This window comes from Cyrtonyx montezumae, unplaced genomic scaffold, assembly GCF_038088225.1.
Source record: "Cyrtonyx montezumae isolate F1298 unplaced genomic scaffold, pur_monq_1.0 scaffold_9, whole genome shotgun sequence".
Classification (NCBI taxonomy): domain Eukaryota; kingdom Metazoa; phylum Chordata; class Aves; order Galliformes; family Odontophoridae; genus Cyrtonyx; species Cyrtonyx montezumae.
Genome location: NW_027072100.1, coordinates 1,398,350 through 1,417,008, shown reverse-complemented (window position 1 = coordinate 1,417,008; position 18,659 = coordinate 1,398,350). Strand labels below are relative to the sequence as shown.

The 18,659-nt window shown below is 48.3% G+C and overlaps 2 protein-coding genes across 3 annotated transcripts; one reads left to right on the top strand and one right to left on the bottom strand.

The window, feature by feature from the left end:
* Positions 1-3,966: 3,966 nt before the first annotated feature.
* On the bottom strand, positions 3,967-15,113 carry NFS1 (NFS1 cysteine desulfurase). 2 transcript variants are annotated; one of them, XM_065754225.1, is made up of 13 exons: positions 15,010-15,113; positions 14,864-14,931; positions 14,653-14,769; positions 14,138-14,221; positions 13,255-13,407; positions 12,408-12,501; positions 10,882-11,016; positions 9,620-9,777; positions 8,099-8,204; positions 7,851-7,932; positions 6,484-6,567; positions 6,273-6,362; positions 3,967-5,662 (listed from the first exon to the last, which is right to left on the bottom strand). In XM_065754225.1, exons 1-13 carry the CDS (start codon positions 15,107-15,109, stop codon positions 5,599-5,601), a joined length of 1,335 nt encoding a protein of 444 aa, XP_065610297.1. In that variant the 5' UTR covers positions 15,110-15,113; the 3' UTR covers positions 3,967-5,598. The 2 variants fall into 2 exon arrangements, with proteins under 2 accessions (XP_065610297.1, XP_065610296.1); XM_065754224.1 differs by having other exon boundaries at positions 14,864-15,113.
* Positions 15,114-15,233: 120 nt separating this feature from the next.
* ROMO1 (reactive oxygen species modulator 1) lies at positions 15,234-16,706 on the top strand. The gene is made up of 2 exons (XM_065754054.1): positions 15,234-15,365; positions 16,517-16,706. The coding sequence occupies exons 1-2, from the start codon at positions 15,235-15,237 to the stop codon at positions 16,623-16,625; spliced, it is 240 nt and encodes a 79-aa protein (XP_065610126.1). The 5' UTR covers position 15,234; the 3' UTR covers positions 16,626-16,706.
* Positions 16,707-18,659: the final 1,953 nt, after the last annotated feature.

Here is an 18,659-nt window from a genome sequence, read left to right as displayed (position 1 = left end):
CGGGCCCGGCGGAAGAAGGAGGGCGGGGCTCCGCCGAGCGCGCAGCGCCCCCCTGCGGCCGTCCCGCCCTGCCCGGGGCGGGGCCGCGCTCTGGTGCCGATGGCGCATGCGCAGTGCGGCTCGCGCCTCGCGCAGTCGCGTTCCCTGGGTCCGTGCCTTTGTCGTGGTGCTTCCGCTTTGTGATATTCACCTTTCACGTAATTAAACGTGCTTGGTGCGCGCACAGCCAGAGCACGCCCTGGTGGGACACCTCCGTCATCACCGTGCCTCAATCGAACGGGCGCTGCTCCAGCTCTCATTTCTAACAGAAAATAAAAGCTGCATCGCCAGATTATCACACCTAATACCAGACATTTTATCTGGCAAAGACAGGATCCTGACAGCTCAGCACCAAGCAGCAGCTGCTGGGATCGGCTGCTCGCAGAGCCCCCGTGCCACCCACTGCACCTCCCTCCCTGCTCTTCCTCACCACTCTCAACCCCTTCCAATGAGCAGCCCACACTCGCTCATCTCCCTGTTAGCTCCTGGTCTCGCTACTTTTAGACTTAATTTCTTGCGGGATTGCCCTGACAGTGTCTACCTTCTGTCAAGCGAACCTCTCCCTTTTGTCTCCTCAGCCCTCTGTGCACTACGTGCAGTTCACTTTTTGCTCTATGTAGTGTCCGGTTATCCTGTAATGCATTTGTTCACATCATATCAGAACAGCCAGCATCTGCATGCACACCAGGCACAGCCAATGGAAGCTCCCAGGGGCGCCCAGCACTGACACCCAGCGCCAGGCTTGCTGTGCCTGGCATCCACTTGCCCAGCACCCAGCAGGGGCACAGGGCTCGGGGCCTTGTGCTGCGGCAACGAGCCTTCAGTGGGCAGTTCAGGGCAACAGAAGGGCAGTGTTGAAGATGGGAAGAAAATTAAGAACGCCGGGTGTCTCTGCAGCACACTGAGTCACATCATTGCTTTGTGCTGTTGAAACGAAGCCTGGATGAAAGATTTCACAGATTTGCAGAACAGTTTGGGTCAGAAGGGACCTCTGGGTCCACCCAGAGCAGTGTACCCTATACCACGTCCAGGTGGCTTTTGAAGTTCTCCAAGGAGGAAACTCCACCACCTCTTGGGCATCCTGTGCCACTGGTACAGCACAGAAATGCTTCCTAACATTCAGAAGGAACCTCCCACCTGTGCCCATCGCTTCATGTCCATCTCTGGGCACCACTGCATGGAGCCCAGCTCCATCTTCTCTGCACTCTCACTTCAGGTATTTATGGATATCAACAAAACCCTCTTTTCTCCAGGTTAAGTAGTCCCACCTCTCTCAGCCTTTACTCATAGGAGAGGTGCTCCAGTTCCTTAAGAAATGTGTGACATTTGCTGCATGAACCAACAAAACATAAAAATAAAAATAATTCCACAACCAATATAATCCTCCCTAGATTTTCACTGGACTGTATCCATCCATACCAAATCCACAAGGATTTTGCTGCTGAGCGAGTGCCTGCACCCCAGCCAGCTGCTGAAAGTCAACAGTCACTGCAGATTGAAGCTACCACTTCAAACATTATTGTTTGTGCTGCAGTTCAACATCAAAAAGATGTCTGTGATTAGGATTACCTCCAAAGAGCAGACCTCAACGTCTTCTCAGTCATACCCAAATATTTATAGGGACTGAACTAAATGTTCTCTCAAGAACACTTGAAGAAAATGTGTTTGTACTGTGGATTAAAAGAAACACAATCCCGGGCTGCTATTAGGAGCATGCCAATTGGCCAAGGGTACCCAAGAGGAGTTGGCAGTGTGATGCAGATACCAATGGTAGAGAAAAGAAAGTAGTACAGTGCCACTGGTAGGCAGGCTAGAGAAACTAGGACTGCAGGTAACAATGTCCAACGTGCAGCCTCACGCATGTGAGAGATGAGCAGAGAAAATGATACTGGAAGAATGGGAATTGTGTTTACTGTGCACTAAGAAAAACCTGAAATAGAGCTGGTTTATCTGCACCCTCTACCTAAGCTAAAACTAAAGTAGGATGTTAGTTATAAAAGTGGGAAAAAAAACCAACACAGGGCACTTCAAGGTTAAGCTTGGTGGAACTGTCATCTGCTGCACCAATTCCATGTTGGAAAGAAAAGTATTTTCTCGTTGCATTATGGTTTTACTTCACTGTTAGTCTGGAAACACCACTCTAACTCCCAGACTCCTCGCTTCTCCAGCACAGCACAGATACCATTCAGAAAACACAACCTCTGACCTTACTCGTCCCTCTTTACAAGGACGCATTCTTGGTGAATCAGGCACTTTATCAAATGACTTATATTGCTTTGTACTTTCCTGACTACCATGCGCCAGCTGCAAGTTTTAATTGTTCCCACATCATTTCTATAAATGTTCAGCAGAAACAATCCTTACAAAAGCATCCCAAAAAATCTTTTCATTCCTCATAGATACACTTGAAATGTCAATCAGCCATTTGTTCTGAAATGCCTTATTGATTCTGTGTAGCGACTCTGAAGACATCTCACCTCCCTAGAATAAACCCATACTTCAATGCTTTACTAAACCTACTTAGCACAAAACCTCTTGGCTCTGAAGTTAGAGCTTTACTTGAGCATCTTGTACCAGCTTTTTTTCTGCTTTTTTTGATAAGTGTGTGGAAGATCAGCTGTCAGAGTGCTCAGTTCTTCCAAGCGTCCAGCTTGTCCATTTTGAAAAGTGACCTTCACTTCTACTGTGGGACCACATTTAGTGTCCTGTGTTTTAATCCAAGCTGTCTTCGGTAGATAGATCTCTTAGACCTGCTCTGTGGGACTCAGCTTTGGGAACTATACCCTTCAAAGCACAGGGCGTACATACTATCAGCAACACTGATTTGTCTGAGGACAGTCAGACTGTGACTGAAGTCACACCAAAGAACAGTAGTTCAGTCAATCAGGCAGATACAAGACCCAGAATGAGGAAGTTATTTTGCTGGGAGCAGTAGCTTTTATGTTAATTTTTCATTTTAAAAAACCTAATTATTTTTGCCTGGCTGTACAACATTGTCAACAAACCTATGAACTGTCTGCTTCTCTTTCCATAAGTGTAACACAGCTAACTAATTCCATATTACCTTCCCTGAGAATGCCATCTTAGCAGTTAGGCAATATGTTCTATCAGCTTTTAGAAGTGCTAAAACCCATCAAAGAGGTGTTTGTTTGTTTTACTTTTCTTGCATATTTCACACTGCTGGATGTCTATCCCACTCCTGGACTCATTCTATTCCTATCGATTACACCAACTCAACTTTTATGACATCTACAGAGCACTGACATTAAATCCTCACCTTTCTTACCTCCTACTATTAAATTAATGCCCATCAGAGGCCTTCAATTAACCACCAAGAAATCCCACAAAATGTAGATACCTCCATTTCTAAATATTCCTTATAAATTCACTTCCTAAAGAAAGCTTTAGCTGCTCTCAGTGCTGTATGAAGAGATATTCAGCATTAGTATTCCCTCATTCTCTCATGGGTGAGAATTATCTCCGTGATGAATTACTCCTCCTATTGACCTACTAGCATTTTCAAACAGTGTTTAATAGTGTGACTGAGTTGCCCAAACCTTTACATGTAGTATTTACATATGAGAGGTGCCAAGGGCCTTCAAGATTGGAATTCCCTTTCCCCCAGGTTATCCCAACCTAAGCTAAGTGAGTTTTTAGAAAACTATTAGGTTGGATCAGACATTAGGTTTGGGAGGAGTGACTTATCTGAAGTCAAATGTCAGCGTGATGAGAGAAAGAGCACGTACCAGTGCTCACAGCAAAACTTATCTTCCTTGGTCGCCTGATGAGAGACTGAAGTTTAGCAACTTCCTGATCGTGCCCAACGACTGAGCCAGAGAAGTGGATCCCCCAAAATAGCACTCTAATCTTTTTTCTTGATTTAACTTCCACTTTATAATCACCTACAGAGATTCAGTGTAGCCAAGGTTAAGTCTTATCTAAATTTTTATCACCCATGAAACACAAAGAACAAATTCACAAACATACTGTTCTAAAACAGGCTGGGGAATTCTTATCACAAGCTTAACCCAGAAACCATACATGGCCCAAGGATAAAATATAATACAAACAACGCCTCTAAAACCTAGTTATGCATATGGAAGTTTTAAAAACATGGTGATGAAACAAAAGGTGCCAGTTCTACAATATTAGAACTGCTAAAGCTAGCAATTTCAAATAGAATAATTCAGGATTAGCTTTGCAGTACAACCAAATCTCTCCTTCTTAACAGAAAAATCAACAATTCTATATTTCAATCCACTCTTTGAGACTGAGCTTCAGCTTTTACATAAAATGATTCATCCTTGAGGTAGATACTACTCAGAACTGATGCCATACTGTCTATAACGTATATTAAATTCAGCATCCAGCAACTAACAAACTAATTTGAGAGCTGTCTGCTTATGCAACTGATACAAAGGCACTTTGTAATACAAGGTTAAGTTTCCAAGTGGAAAGATCAATAAGGGTGTAAAAGGAGAAATACTGACATGAATTCATCTAATCAGATCCATTTTAATAGACATCTCCCCCAGCATTTGCAGGGAATGGATTCCCATGGAAGTCTCTAACAAGATAAGTTACCTCTGGCACACAAAGAAAAAACTCCAGAGCTATGGGTTCCTACCTACTGACAAAAGACCCAGGTTCACCTACAGAGCAATTCCAAAAGTGACAGATGCCAACTGCTCATAGGCAAACATTACAGTAATGGCAAAGGACTCACCACGAGGGAAAAAAAGCAAGACTAGAACGAAACCAGAAGGCATTACACATTATGTGCTTCCCCCCTCCACCAGGCTTCCAACTAAACTGGTACTGCAACTGAAGCACATTCCAGGTCTCCTCTCCCAGTCATTCAAGTTTTCTCTCTTTATTGCGTAGAAAAAAGACAGAGGGGACAGCAAAGTGCATTATAATTGCATCCTAAATTCTGTGACACTATATGTTTTGTATTAATGCACACTGGTCTGTACAAGCATCACACAAAAAAAAAAAGGAGCAAAAAGTATTAAGTTTTAGGGGGAAAAAGAGCTCTTAACTACACACAACTTAACTGTGAAGGCACATCACCACAGTGAGGCATCCTGTTCTCCTACAAATGCCAAACTTCTTATGTAAAAAATTCTCACGACACATTTAAGCAGCACAAAAACATTTGCAGCTGAAAGGCTGCTTGCCTCTAGAAGCAGCGGCCTGGCACTGTGTCTGTGCTGCAAACACAACAGCAATACAGGATGTTTCATGCTCAGAAGGAGCAATCTGTCACCAACATTCCACAATTTCACTTTTTACACTGCAGAATACATTTTCGAATAGAATACATCTCAGCACAAATTGCTGTGTGTAAATATAAATGTGATGGCTGTCATGTCATCCTGCCTCTCTCCAGCACACAGACTAGTTTAATTTTTGGCTTCTTAGGCTGTTATCAGAAAAGGCAGCTTTCCATTCAAATTGCCACTGACAAGCTGAAACATGCTGCTTGGTTTGTTCAGGAATGTACAGAGAATGCATTTTAATCCACTTTTATGTAGTCCATGGATAGAGCTCATTCTCTCAGTGCTGACTCCATTTAATGCTTTTGAGGTCAATTCCGTCCTGCACCATTTCCCAAAGAGGACTGTAAGGAAGAAAAAAAATGATCACTATCTAAAACACAAAGGACAACAATGCATCAACAACGATAACCAGACAGGCAATGTCATCAACTACAAGAAATTCAGATGTATCCATCTGTCTTGCCCTCTGGAGGTCAGTGAACTCAGTACCTCCAGTGTTGAACAATGACAAAATACAAGAGGTGAGAAGGCAGGTGCCCACTTCCTGCACCCACTTTAGTACGTGTTTCTTAGAGACTGAGCCCTCACATTTGAGACTGCTCAGATAATTCAGAGATCTTTCAGTTTCCCAGAAATAAAACAAAATGCATACACACAGTAATACTATACCTGGCTTACAAACTTTGAGTTGCCACTCTCTATGCCTGCCCTGCTCACATCACTTCCTCGCATAGGCAGACTCTGGGAAAAGGTCTGCTCACAGGTTTGTTTGCTTAAACATTTTTCACTACTGTTAAGATCAAGCCCACTACACACTCTGGCAACACTACTTCTTCATGTACAGAGATAGCAACAGGTTTTTAAAGCGGACAATGTCTTTCAACTAAATCCAGTTGTTCAAATAATTACCATACCTAAGAAGTCTTTGAATTCAATAAAAACTTGGCTCACCTCATTTCCCTCAGCCTCTTCACATGCTGGATGCATTTCTGCACTGTATAATCTATTTCTTCTTCTGTAGTGAAACGACCAATGCCAAATCTAAAACAAAGGAAAAACATTACTAATTGGAATCGCGTGCACGTGGACGAGTGAAACAAATTCACCATGAATTTTTAGCAGAAAAGAATCATATCTGAAAGCAATAGGAAAGATCACACACCTTATAGAGGAGTGAGCCAAGTCTTCGTCTGCTCCGATTGCCCGCAAAACATATGAAGGCTCCAGAGAAGCTGATGTGCAAGCACTAGGGAAAGGGAAGAACAGTGTCACTTCAGTTCACACGCAGTTGCTACACTTCACTGATCTCCAGCACAGAGAACACCACTTACACATTTCATATTATGAATCTTTACAACAGTTGGTAGCAGGCTACTCACCCTCTTGGAAATAGCTAGTGAACACAAGAGACAGGAGCAAGGGGTGTGATATTTCTGCTGCTAAAGAATGACAGGAGCAGACATGACATGGAAATGAAGGGTAAGTAAGTTAAGAGCACGAGGAAAGAAGAGAGGGCACAGATAAAGCTGTGCATTAATACAATGCCAAACAGAAGCAGCAGTACTGCAGCCCAGGAGGTGGCTGAAGTAGAAGCTGTGCAAAGGTAGAAGAGCCAATGCAGAACTACCCAGGAAAGGCAACATATCAACATGAGCATAGAAAAAGAAAAAAATTTCACAAGTTGCTGCCTGGCAGCAATACAAATCAAGAAAAAACAGCATAGAGAGGAATCCAGAGCAAGATGGCCTAGTGATGGTAGCAAGGAGACAGAACCTCCATCCTCAAGCAGTGGACAAAACTGGCTACGTGTTGTTACTCAATTTTAACAGGTAGCAACTTGCAGCACAAACCACACTGCTGCTCAAAAGCATGTGAAGCACAGCCTCGAGAGATTTTCATGTTAAAGAAGTGCTGGCCTTCAGTCCTGTGAAGACTTGTTCTCCCTGTTCACAATACCAACATACTTCAAATTGAGATATGTACTTTTGACTTTGTTCTCAGAGGTGAGAAAAGGAAGGCACTTCGTTAACCTCATCGTAAGCATGAAGCTGGTCTTAATAGAAATGGTGCTCCCATGAGTCAAAACAGCTCTCTGAGGGTGTACTGAGTTTCCTTTCTGCTTCTGCATTAAACACAGGCACTACTAAGGTAATTCAGATGTTTGTCCAGTCTCACTAGATCCTAGTTATGATCTGCCACCCGTGTGAAACGCTGCTGAAGGACAGAAGCTGTAGCAGCTCCAATGGCAGCAGCCTTTAGAATGAACGTCACAATCAGCTACAATTCAAGTCCACTCAGATAAACTAGTCTGCAATGCTGGCAGGGAGGAATTTCTGGGTTTTTTTTTGTTTTCAGGATGAGTAAATTTGACCTTCAGTTGAAATGTGCCACTTCACAGAAACACCATCCCAGAATGCAGTCAATGCTAGGCTGACTCACCAACCAAACGAGCAGATCCCTCCTCACTTTGTAAGCAGATTTATTTTCTTTCTAAAATATACTGCTCCCCTTCCCACACATCCCACCTACCTTCCTGAAGACAGAGCCACATCCTTCAGAGCCATGAGAAGACTCTCCCCTTCCACATACGCAAAAGATAAATTGACACATCCTACAAAAATATAAACGAAATAGAAAAAAGAACTCCCATCAAAACGAAATGCACAGTAAATCCTGTGCCACACAGCAGTACCTGCACCGTGTCCAACTGCACTGCGTTATTCAGCCACGACCGTTAATACGAAGGAGCAACACATTTCTGATAGGGTGAGGATTACCTGGATAACGATGCTCTCTGTCACCATTCATAACCACATCAGGAACATGACTCATGATTTTCGTAACAAGCCGTTCTGCCAGTTGTGAGATTCTCTTGTGGTCATACTAGCAAGGGAACCAACAGAAGACATCAAAACAAGAACAGCATGCGTCTGAGCTCACTCAACTGCTCGTGTCACCCGCAGACTGACGTAGATGGGTGTGGTTATACGACATCTAAACCTTAAAAAGAGAACTTTAATTCTCTGGATACTCTACAGACCGTTAAAAAAAGAGAACTGCCACTTTGGTGCTAGCTAATTCAGCCCTCGAAGCATTTCTGATCACTCAGAAAGATCTACCTGCACACAAACAGCCAAACTGTCTCTCACAGAAGCGCCAAGTTTTTGTACTTCAATACAAGCTAGGTGCATGACACTAAATGATTCAGATGCCCTTTCTTGTGCTGCAAAATATTATGGTAAAAGCATCCCTTGCTTGCCTAGGAGCTTTCAAACTGTATTGCATCATAAAACATGGACTCGTGGTGAGCCATCACATGGTGCCTGAGTTGTGAACTCAACCATCAGCTGACTTTACAACATGTAACCTCGACAACGAGAGCTGCCTATGAGCAGCATCTCATTCTAGACTAAAAACAAGGTCACTTGCTCTAAGAAAGTAAGGTATGATACCAGTTCCGGTGCTCAGAAATGGACAGACACACACGTATAATCCATACTTGCTTACAATAGCCTGGTCACATGCTCCAAAAAAAGCTTTAAAAAGAAACAACCTTCTCAATGTCTTTTTTTAAATGCCAGATTTCTGACAGAGCAGGAAAAGACTCCAGATGTGAGGCACCTCCAGAATTCAGGCTCCGTGGGCTCTTCAGCCCCAACAAGGCTCCAGTAACTGCTCAGCTCAGATGGCAGATCCCTGCCACCTCCTAGGAGGCACCTCCACCCACGTGTATCCCACTAGCAGTGCATACAGCCTTAAACATCAGAACTAGCAAATACAGTGTTTTAATCAAGCAAGAAAAAAACCAACCCAGTATTAAATGATTAGCTGCAAACTTCCAGCAAACCTGAAATGACATACATGTAACGCAGTCACACAATGCTTTGGGTTGGAAGGGACCTTTAGTTCTTTTAGTCAAATGGAACAGTGAACTACAAAGTCCCCTTCTTTCAATACACATTTGATAGCAAGATTTATTCAGCTTCAGAGGGGCTGTAATGTGCGTGCAGAACTGAGGGACAAGCACTTAAAACTGTATTTCACTAAAACAGTGAAATATAAATCTGTCGTGGAAAACCAAGATTCAAACCACTTCAAGAAAAAAGATTAAGAAAGCTGAAAAACACCATCCAGGTACACAGAACTTCTGATCCTGAAGATCCACAAACTTTTACTTAACGTTATGATAATCAAATTAAGCTCACGCACACAGACATAAAGGCCAATGGAACCCGAGATCCAGCCAGCCCTGTTTCATTATTTTCTGGCACCTGGGTCAGGTGTGCTCTCCCACATACCTCCATCTCTTCGTGTGCCACCTCACACGCTGCCCCAAGGCCCACTGCCAGTGGTGTGGGCACAGTCCCCGAGCGCAGTCCTCTCTCCTGGCCTCCCCCGCTCTGCAGGGGCTCCAGCCGCACACGTGGTCGACGACGAACATAGAGAGCACCGACCCCTTGAAAACAAGGAGAGCAGCTGGATGCATGCAGTGCACGTCCATCGCTCTGGGATTATGGAAAGGGACGCTGAGATTTGGAAGCATTTGTTTCCATAGCAAACATATAGTTGGACGTCTCACCGGACAAAAATGCCGTGAATGCATAGAGAAGCACAACGCTTTCTAGAAAGTTCATTCCTAACACTCATACAGCTCTGCACCCCCACAGCTTCTGGCATGGGAGAAGCTCAGTTTCTCCCAGAATTCTTCAGACCTGCAGGCTCTGCACTGCCCAAACTTCTGACAGCTCCTGCGAAAACGAAGCTCAGTCCTTTACCCCAAAACTTCCATGCATAGGTATCTCGTTCATTGAGGTGTCAGTACTGAATTCCACCTCAAAGCTCCAAAGCTCCTTTCCCTGTCTCTTTTCCCCTGTTCCCTTTCAATGTCTTCGCAGGCCAGCCACAGATCCCACAAGGCCCTCTCTCAGCCTTCAGACTTCTCCTTCTGACTATGGTGAAGATGACAAAATTCTGTCTCTGTACATCCAGTGTCACAAACTACATGCACTACAACAGGGATAACAGCTAAGCTCTGACTACTTGGGAGTCAGCCACAAAACCCATAGCTGGATTTTAAACCCCATTCTGCAGAGATGCACAAAGAGGGACGAGTGGAAAGAAGCCAATGGGAGTGGAAGATGAATAAAATCACTAAATTTAAACTTTCCACTTACCTCTTGATCTCCAGGTTGCAGGTTACACTTAGCCCTGTGAGGTTTCAACCACTGCAGCATAAAAGCTGCTTTGTACCACTCAGAAGACCCATGAAGAGCCACCCATCCTGACACTAGCACCACTACAAGATGCCGTTTCTTCCTTCAGTGAAGCCAGCTCACAGCCCACAGGGCAGTGATGAAGACCTGCTTCCTGCAGCTGCTGACCTGCCAGCATGGCCCGACCCACAGCCAAGCCAGCCCAGCACCAGGCCGAGAACAAACCCCCATGGTGTAAGCAGTGGTAACATTCACTAGGACAGACAGGCTTGACCTCATACCTTGTGCAGTTATGTCTTAAGGCAAGTGTGAAAAACAATTCTTAAAAAAAGCACTTCAATAAATACCTTTGGGCCCATAAATTTTATGGCCACTGATGCTCATTAGATCAATTTTCAAGTCATTGACGTCCACAGGAATTTTGCCAACTGCCTGAGCAGCATCCGTGTGGAAGAAAACCTTACGTGCACGGCAGATCTCACCTGGAATAAAAACACAGAAGCAAGAAAGAAAAACGTCATCTCACCTAATTGTTATGATCCCAACGATGAATCTAAAGCATCAGTTTATAGCAGGGACTCTCGAGGTGAGCAAGGAAGAAATGCATACTGTCACATCTCTTATAGTTTGGTCAAGTGCCTACAGCTGTTGGGAAGCCATCGTAGCTGATGGGCACAGTGCTATGCAGGACACAAGGTAGTGCTACGGCAAGTTCCTTCAGCTGAAATGTTACAAGGTCTCCCACTGCTCAGAAGTGGGATTGTTTCCAAACTCACAAGGCACAGCCTTGTTTAACAACCTTAGCAACTCTGTTTAACTACAGTTGGCTGAACGGGCCCCAAGCTAGACAAAACTGAGTCTCCTTATTTTTCTTCTCAACACCTGTCTAGATTACTCTGATGCCTATTCTTGCCAAGAGCAAGTGGCATTGAAGATTCTATTGCCACAGTGCATTTTACAGTGCTCAGTTCCATCCTCAGAGCATAAACTAATTAGTGACACCTCAACTCGTTCCAGTCTATTTATCAACTCTTTTTCTTTTCATCCTGAGCTCACATACACCGAGGGACAAGGAGATAAAAAGCAGACAACTCATCTTCCACAGAACTGCTCCTCTGCACAAACACATGGCACACTTCTCTGGGCAACACCTTTGGCATTATGTCGCCAACATAGACAGAACCTTCCCTCGTGGTCCAGTAAGAACAGCACTGCTACTGCTGACAGGAGCCCACAGCCCTCACACTGGCAGTGCTGCAGGCTAACTCTGCAAGGCCTGGCTCATTCTGCTTTTATCAATGTGCCATGAGAACACCAGCATTTGAGTGTGGGACAACAGCAACGGCCCCGGAGTACAGACACAGGACAACAACGGAGTCCTCTGGCTATAAGCAACTCTCTGATGGTCTGCTACTGGTCAGTAATGAACACACATAAACCTGAAGACTGGGAAAGCAGACTGGGGCACTCACACTGCTGCCTTCAGCACAGCAATGGGGGAGAGAGAGAAAGAAAGGAAAAAAAAAAAAGCAGAATCTAAACAAGAGGAAAAACAGCTGCAGAGTAAGATAAGCTGCCTGCCACAGCCTGGGAAAACAACACCTCCCAGAACCATGCAGGTCACAGGCCTAAGCCTAAAAACTGCCTACAGACATCTTACAAAAGAACACCTTGAGTACGGGGAAGGAGGATGTTCTGGGATCACTGTCACGGGAACTGCTGGCACATAACCACAGGGGGATCCTGGGAGCTACACGGGTACATTACTACATTACACCTAATATTTTGCATGAGTGTGTTTCTGAAGCAATTGATTATGAATATATTACGTAAAACAGCACAAAGAGCCACCAGGAAGCAGCTGTCTACTTACCAATGTCACGAACTGGCTGCTTCACTCCTATTTCATTATTCACAGTCATCACAGAAACCAAGCTTGTGTCTGGCTGGAACGCAGCCTCCAGCTCCTGGTTAAACATTCAGAGGCAGAAGCTGTGGCTCAAAGCAAAAAATTCTTGACACACACACTCCACTTGCCAGCAAGCCTTAGCCCCCAGCCCCCTAAGCAACACAACCACCACGAGCCCCCAGGTTCTGAGAAACAGCCCTGCTGAGGCTAACCCATGTGAGCACGGACGCTGGCAGGAAGCAGAAGTGCTAAGCTGCATTTCTGCATATCCTAGTATGCACAGTGCCACCCGACGCCGTCCACCGAGCAGAAGCTTTTGCTGTGTTTCATACATTCCCATGAACTATTTTTCAAACAAATCAAAGTCCCAGAAGCCAGCGCAGTCCACACCTACACAAAGTGAGGCTGACTGCAGACCAGCTGCACCATACACACGAAAGCATCACACAGAGCAGTCTGCCAGCAAATTTCTCAGTGAATGCCATCAACCCATCCCAGCCTGCTGGCCTGATCCATCCCTCCATCACACACAGCTCTCCCTGAGCTACATGGCAGCCCCAGAAATAAGGCCGATGCTGTCTGTTTATAGGACACAACCCAGGAAACCAGCACGCAGGATGCTCAGTCTCAGGACTGTGGCCATCATCTCACCCAGAAGGGTCAGTGCAGAAACCAGAAGAGAGCAGTGCAGCCACCACACCTCCGGTCAGGAAATTCACCAGCAACTCCTGCACTGCAGCCAGCTGCGAGGGCACCAGCCCCAAGCACAAACCTCTTGCCTTCACCACCTTTCTGCCACTTGATAACTCACCTTCAGATCAATCAGCCCATTTTTTTGGACAGGCAGGTAAGTGACCTGGAAACCTTCTGCCTCCAAGGAGCGGCACGAATCCAGCACACATTTGTGCTCTGTCTGTGTGGTAATGATGTGCTTCTTCCTGGATTTATAGAACCTCGCAACACCCTGTCAGGAACAGGACAGGCACAGGAAATTCGCTGTTAGGTCACTGAGGAGAGCAAGCTTTGTGTAAATGCTCAAAATCAAGAAAAAAAACCATGAAATGGTTAATGTGAAAGGCACTGAGGTGTAATTCACAGCACACGTGAGATCTCACTTCACAAAAGCATCTCCCTTCCAAGGAGCCTGTGCAGAAAAGCTACCAGAGGTAGAAATCCCAGACATGGCTTAGCAACAGAAATACCTTTTAGAAACCTGCTACCAAGTCACCTGTGATGAGAGGTCTGAACAGCCATATGTGGGCTAGAGGTCAAAGCACGAGCCAGTCTTGGAAAAAACATTTGCAACTAGCATCTCCACTGCTCCCTGAGGGAGATAACGACTGTGCGAGCAGAACTGTATTTGCTGCACATCAGATAAGCATTCATTTGATCTATGTAAAACTAAGGTCATGCCCTGAAACAAGTGGTTTGCACAGGATGAAGAGCTCTAATTAAATCCCAAGAATTCCAGGGACTCGTGGAGCCAAAAGTGGAGCACTGCAGTGCTTTTCAGTACAGAACAGCCCCTGGCAGCGAGCACAGCACTGCTCCTCTGCCTACTGAGGCAGAACAAATGGTGCCGCAGACCCAGGATGGCGGTCACAGGGGGATCTGCTACTTGGGCAACCTAGTAACATTTCAAAGGCCCCAGTGGGATTGCGTTAAGGCGATTCGTATCAGCATAACCCGTTTACCTTAATGGCCATATTGTTTGATTCCGTAGCCCCACTGGTGAAAATGATTTCCCTCGGATCTGCTCCTATCAAATCTGCAACTTGCTGTTGAAAAGGAAATGAAGATTTGAGGCATTGTGACAAAATACAATGAAATCACTGTTCCAAAACAGTGCTTTCAAGAATACGATGCAGTGTCTGAGTGCCATCTGACTGCTGGATCTAGCACGGCTACACTACGGGAGCAGCGGGTGGCAGTGGTACAGAGCCTCATGCCATTCATTATCAGCGTGCAAGCATCAGCGCGGCACAGAGCATCGCGAAGGCACCCCAAGGGCAGCAGGCACCACTTCCAAAAGCGGCAGCGAAGCACGCACCTGCCGACGGAAAAGCAGTGCCCCGGGCGCAGGCAGCGCCGCACCGCGATGCGTCGGGACCCCAACGCTCGGGAGCGCCCCGTGCTCCGCTATCGCCGCTCTTCCCCGCAGCGCGGCTCACCGCGACCCGCGGGCCCGGCCGGCTCAGCACGCACTCACCCGCCGGGCGCGCTCGGTGGCGGCCTCGCTTTCCCATCCGTACGCGTGGGTGCGGGAGTGCGGGTTCCCGTAGCAGCCGGTCAGGTAGGGCAGCATGCGGTCCAGCACCCGCGGGTCCTGCGGGCACAGACAAGCGCTCAGCGCCGCTCCGCCGCCCCCATCAGCGGCCGGGCCGGGCCGGGCCGAGCGGGGCGGGGAGCCGGGCACGCACCAGCGGGGTGGTGGCCTGCACGTCCATGTACAGCGGCCGCAGAGCGCCGTCTCCATCGCCGCGCGGCCCTGGGGAGAGAGCGAAGCGGCGCGGGGTGAGGCGGCCCTGAGAGCGGTCCCGGCCCCGCGCGGCGCTCTCGGCCGTACCCGCTCCGTCCGCCCCGCTCCGCGTTCGCGGCGCCGCCGACAGCCGCCGCGGGGAGGGGGGAACCGCCCGCAGGGCCGCCACGCACCGCCACAGCTGCATGGCCGCGCCGCCACGACGCACGGCGCGACTCCGCCCCTTCCGCCCGCGCCGGAAGTGCAGGCCGAGGCGGCGGCGGTGCGGCGCGGCGCGGGGAGCGGAGCCGAGCGTCGGCCGTGGTGGTGCAGATGCCCGTGACCGTGGGCCCGTACGGGCAGTCGCAGCCCAGCTGCTTCGACAGAGTGAAGATGGGCTTCGTGATGGGCTTCGCCGTGGGCGTGGCCGCGGGAGCGCTGTTCGGCACCTTCTCCTGCCTCAGGTGCGGGGGCAGGGCCGGGGGGGGTCCGCTCCTCCCGTGCGCGGCCTCGGAGCTCTGCGGGACCGCGGCGGGGATCGGCTCCGCGCTCAGCGCCGCGAGGCCCCGTACGGGGCGCGGCCGAAGGGCACTGCCCCGCGCGGCTCTTTGCGCTGAGCTTTTCGCTCCGTGATTAAACGCGGCGACCGTTGGGCAGCCTAAAAAAAGGAGGAAAACGCGCGGCGCTCCGCCCGACGGAGTTTAAAAAGCGTTGCGATCCGTCTCAGGTCGTTGAGGATCCTCGAGCAGTGCCGTGTGCCCCAGCAGCACGCACGGCTTTGGGCTGCAGAGAAGCGTCGGCATTGAACTGAAACTGCACGGCCTTCTGCTGCGCCGTGCTTCTGGGGAAATGCTGTGTGAAATCCCTCGGGCACTGCTGCAGCACCTGAAAGCCACACATCAGAAGAGCTTTCTGAGGAGAAACTTATTTTGCTTTGGCTGAACCTTAGATAAACACGAACTGGAGGACAGTGTCTGAGTGCTTCCAGACCTTCAGAACTCGTCAAACGTTGAAAATACAGCACCGGTGGTGCATAGGAGGCTCATTCACAATGTGGTTTACAGTGTGATGGTATTACAAATGCTGCAGTTGGAAAGGCTGACTGTACAGCAGTTAAAACTTCTTTATTCCCTGCAAGTCAGACTGCTGGCAGCACCAAGCTGTTTGTCCCGTTAAGGACGCTGGGGTCAGAGATGCCCCTGCTCCCCTGTGCTCTTTGCAGCCCGCAGCAGCAGCATCCCTGTTTGTGGAGCTGGGGCACAGAGCCCCGGATGCTCTCACTGGAGCTGACCCGGGTGCAGCCCATGGCACAGCCCTGCAGCCAGGCAGCGCCCGCTGGTACGGCTGTGTCTGAGCTTCAGTTGGGGTGGAACTGACCCAGGATGTGGAGCATCACTGCAAGCCACCAGAGTGCCCCAAGGAAACCAGCTCCTGGGTTCCTTGTGGCAGCTCCGGTTCTGAGCCTGGGGGCATCGCTTCGCACTGAGCCTGGAGAAGGGAGAATGGATGCAGGCTCTCCTGCAGCTGTTAGCTGGCTGTGTCAGTTGATTTCTGCCATGTATGTTTGTGTCAGGCTTCAGCTTTGATGTAATTTTTGCCTTTTTCTTTATCTCAGGATCGGCATGAGAGGACGAGAGCTGATGGGTGGAGTTGGCAAAACGATGATGCAGAGCGGTGGGACGTTCGGGACATTCATGGCTATAGGCATGGGAATCCGCTGCTGATCTGGAGCTTGGGCTTTTAATCCAAAGCATCCCTGCCCAGCCCTGCCCCCTGTACCATAATAAAGTCTTTAGATTGTGGAACGGAGTGTTTTTTGTGATGACACAGCACCCTCCTCACAGTAGCATCCTCACGTAGACGTCATCTTTGCCGGATCTCTGCTTTCCTCATTTCTTGTACTCTTGACAGTGAGAATTCAGACCCCGTTGCAGTTCTTTCAGGTTTATTGACCAGAACACGTTCCCCTCTGCTGCTCAGGCAGCTCCCATTTCTGATGCAGAACCAACCCACTTCATTCATGCACTCCACAGACCAGGAGTTATTTTGTGGTTAATTCTGCTCAACTACCAAATTCCTCTTAGTGCAGTAACAGTTGAAGTTGGCCCCATTTTTGGGTTCTAAGTGACAAGATCATCTCAACTCCTCGTGCAAATTTCAAGCAGAGCACAAAGGAACCCAGCATGGGCAAGGCACGCCCCATGTACTGCCCCAGGGAGGGAGAGCCAGGCTGCTCCCACCCCTGTAACTAGAGCCCGTTTTTCATTCTGTGGGGAAGGAAATGCTGTGCTGCCAGACTGGACAGCACACCGCACCAGCACAGCCCTCTCCACTCTTCCTGCATAGGATTTGTGAGGTCCAAGCTGTGCAAGAGAAGCATGGCACAGCTCCTCACCACACAGCGCCTGCACAGCACAACTGACACGTTCAGCTCAGCGTTGCAATTTCCCTTTCTCCACCTTTTGAAGCAAGCCTGCCTCTGCTCGTGCGCTGAGGGACAGAGGTTGGCCTCATGCAGGCAGCTGTGGCAGCAGACCCGGGCCCAGTACCTATGCAGGTGTCAGGCAGTATGAGCGCTGCCTCCCAGCTTCAAAGAGATGCATTTTCCTCCAGGCTGCCCAGCGGTCTCTGTGCTAACAAGCTGAGCACCACAGCTGCTCTTAACAGCTCAAGTTTTACCCTAACTAGCACCAATTAATGAACTAGCAACTAAAAACGTCAAAGAGAGCCACTTTGTGCAGCCTCCTTCTGACACCATGCACTCCCAGGACAGCCCCTGGGCTCCTCTATACACCTGCTGCTCACCTTCCCATCACAGCCCCCGCAGTCCCTGTGCTCCGGGGCCATTGCTCAGCTGCTGCCACCCAAAGCCACGCGGAGCCCAGGGCCCGGGGCGGGTGAGCAGTGCCACGCAGCAGCCTCCACCTGCCCGTGTCACCATCCCAGCAGAGCCCACTCCTCCCGTCCCACAGCCAGGGGCTGAAGAACAGTGGGAAGGGGGTATGGAAATGGCCTACAACAGCTGCCTGAACACCAACTGCACCACCTGCTCAGAACGGGGGAGACACTGCGTGAGGAGTGCGAGGAGCAGAGAAACCAAGCCCCGGGAAGGCCTTTTTAAGAGAATTTTATTTGAGTGGTTCTTACAAAGATTGTTGCAATATGAAAGTCTTTGTTTGATAGAAATATCAAGCTGTCTTGTCAAACACACTGAAGTAACCCAAAAATATATTTCAGAGCTCACAGAGCTTAAAAAGAGCAAAGATTATATGCAACCAGAACAAAACATGTTTCTGTATTTCCTGCTGGCTGTCAGACAGTTGAAACCCCCCACCTACACCACACACAGAAACTTGTCTGGAAATGCAGAGATGGTTTTGTTTGGAAACGTAGACACACCTCACACAGTATTTACAAAGAAACTTACAGATAACATTAATCAAAAGTTACCATCGAGAAATAAAACCCTTCAGCCCTTCCGCTCTTCCTCACGCGAGCAGCCCCCAGCAGCCTCCTGAGCCTCACAGCACCCAACGAGCCCGGCTGCACTACCAACCTTCAGCACCACCCGCCTGAAGTGAAATGTAAATCGTAATTGCTGCATTAAAAGGAAGGCTCGTGAAACATTTAAAAACTTAACTATGTCCCATCTGCCTTTTACAGAGAATTTGTTTTCTATGAGCTACTCCTCGGTTCCTACAGATCAACTCAGTAAATGTACAAGAATTACAAGGCAGAACAAGAGGTCAACAGCTTTG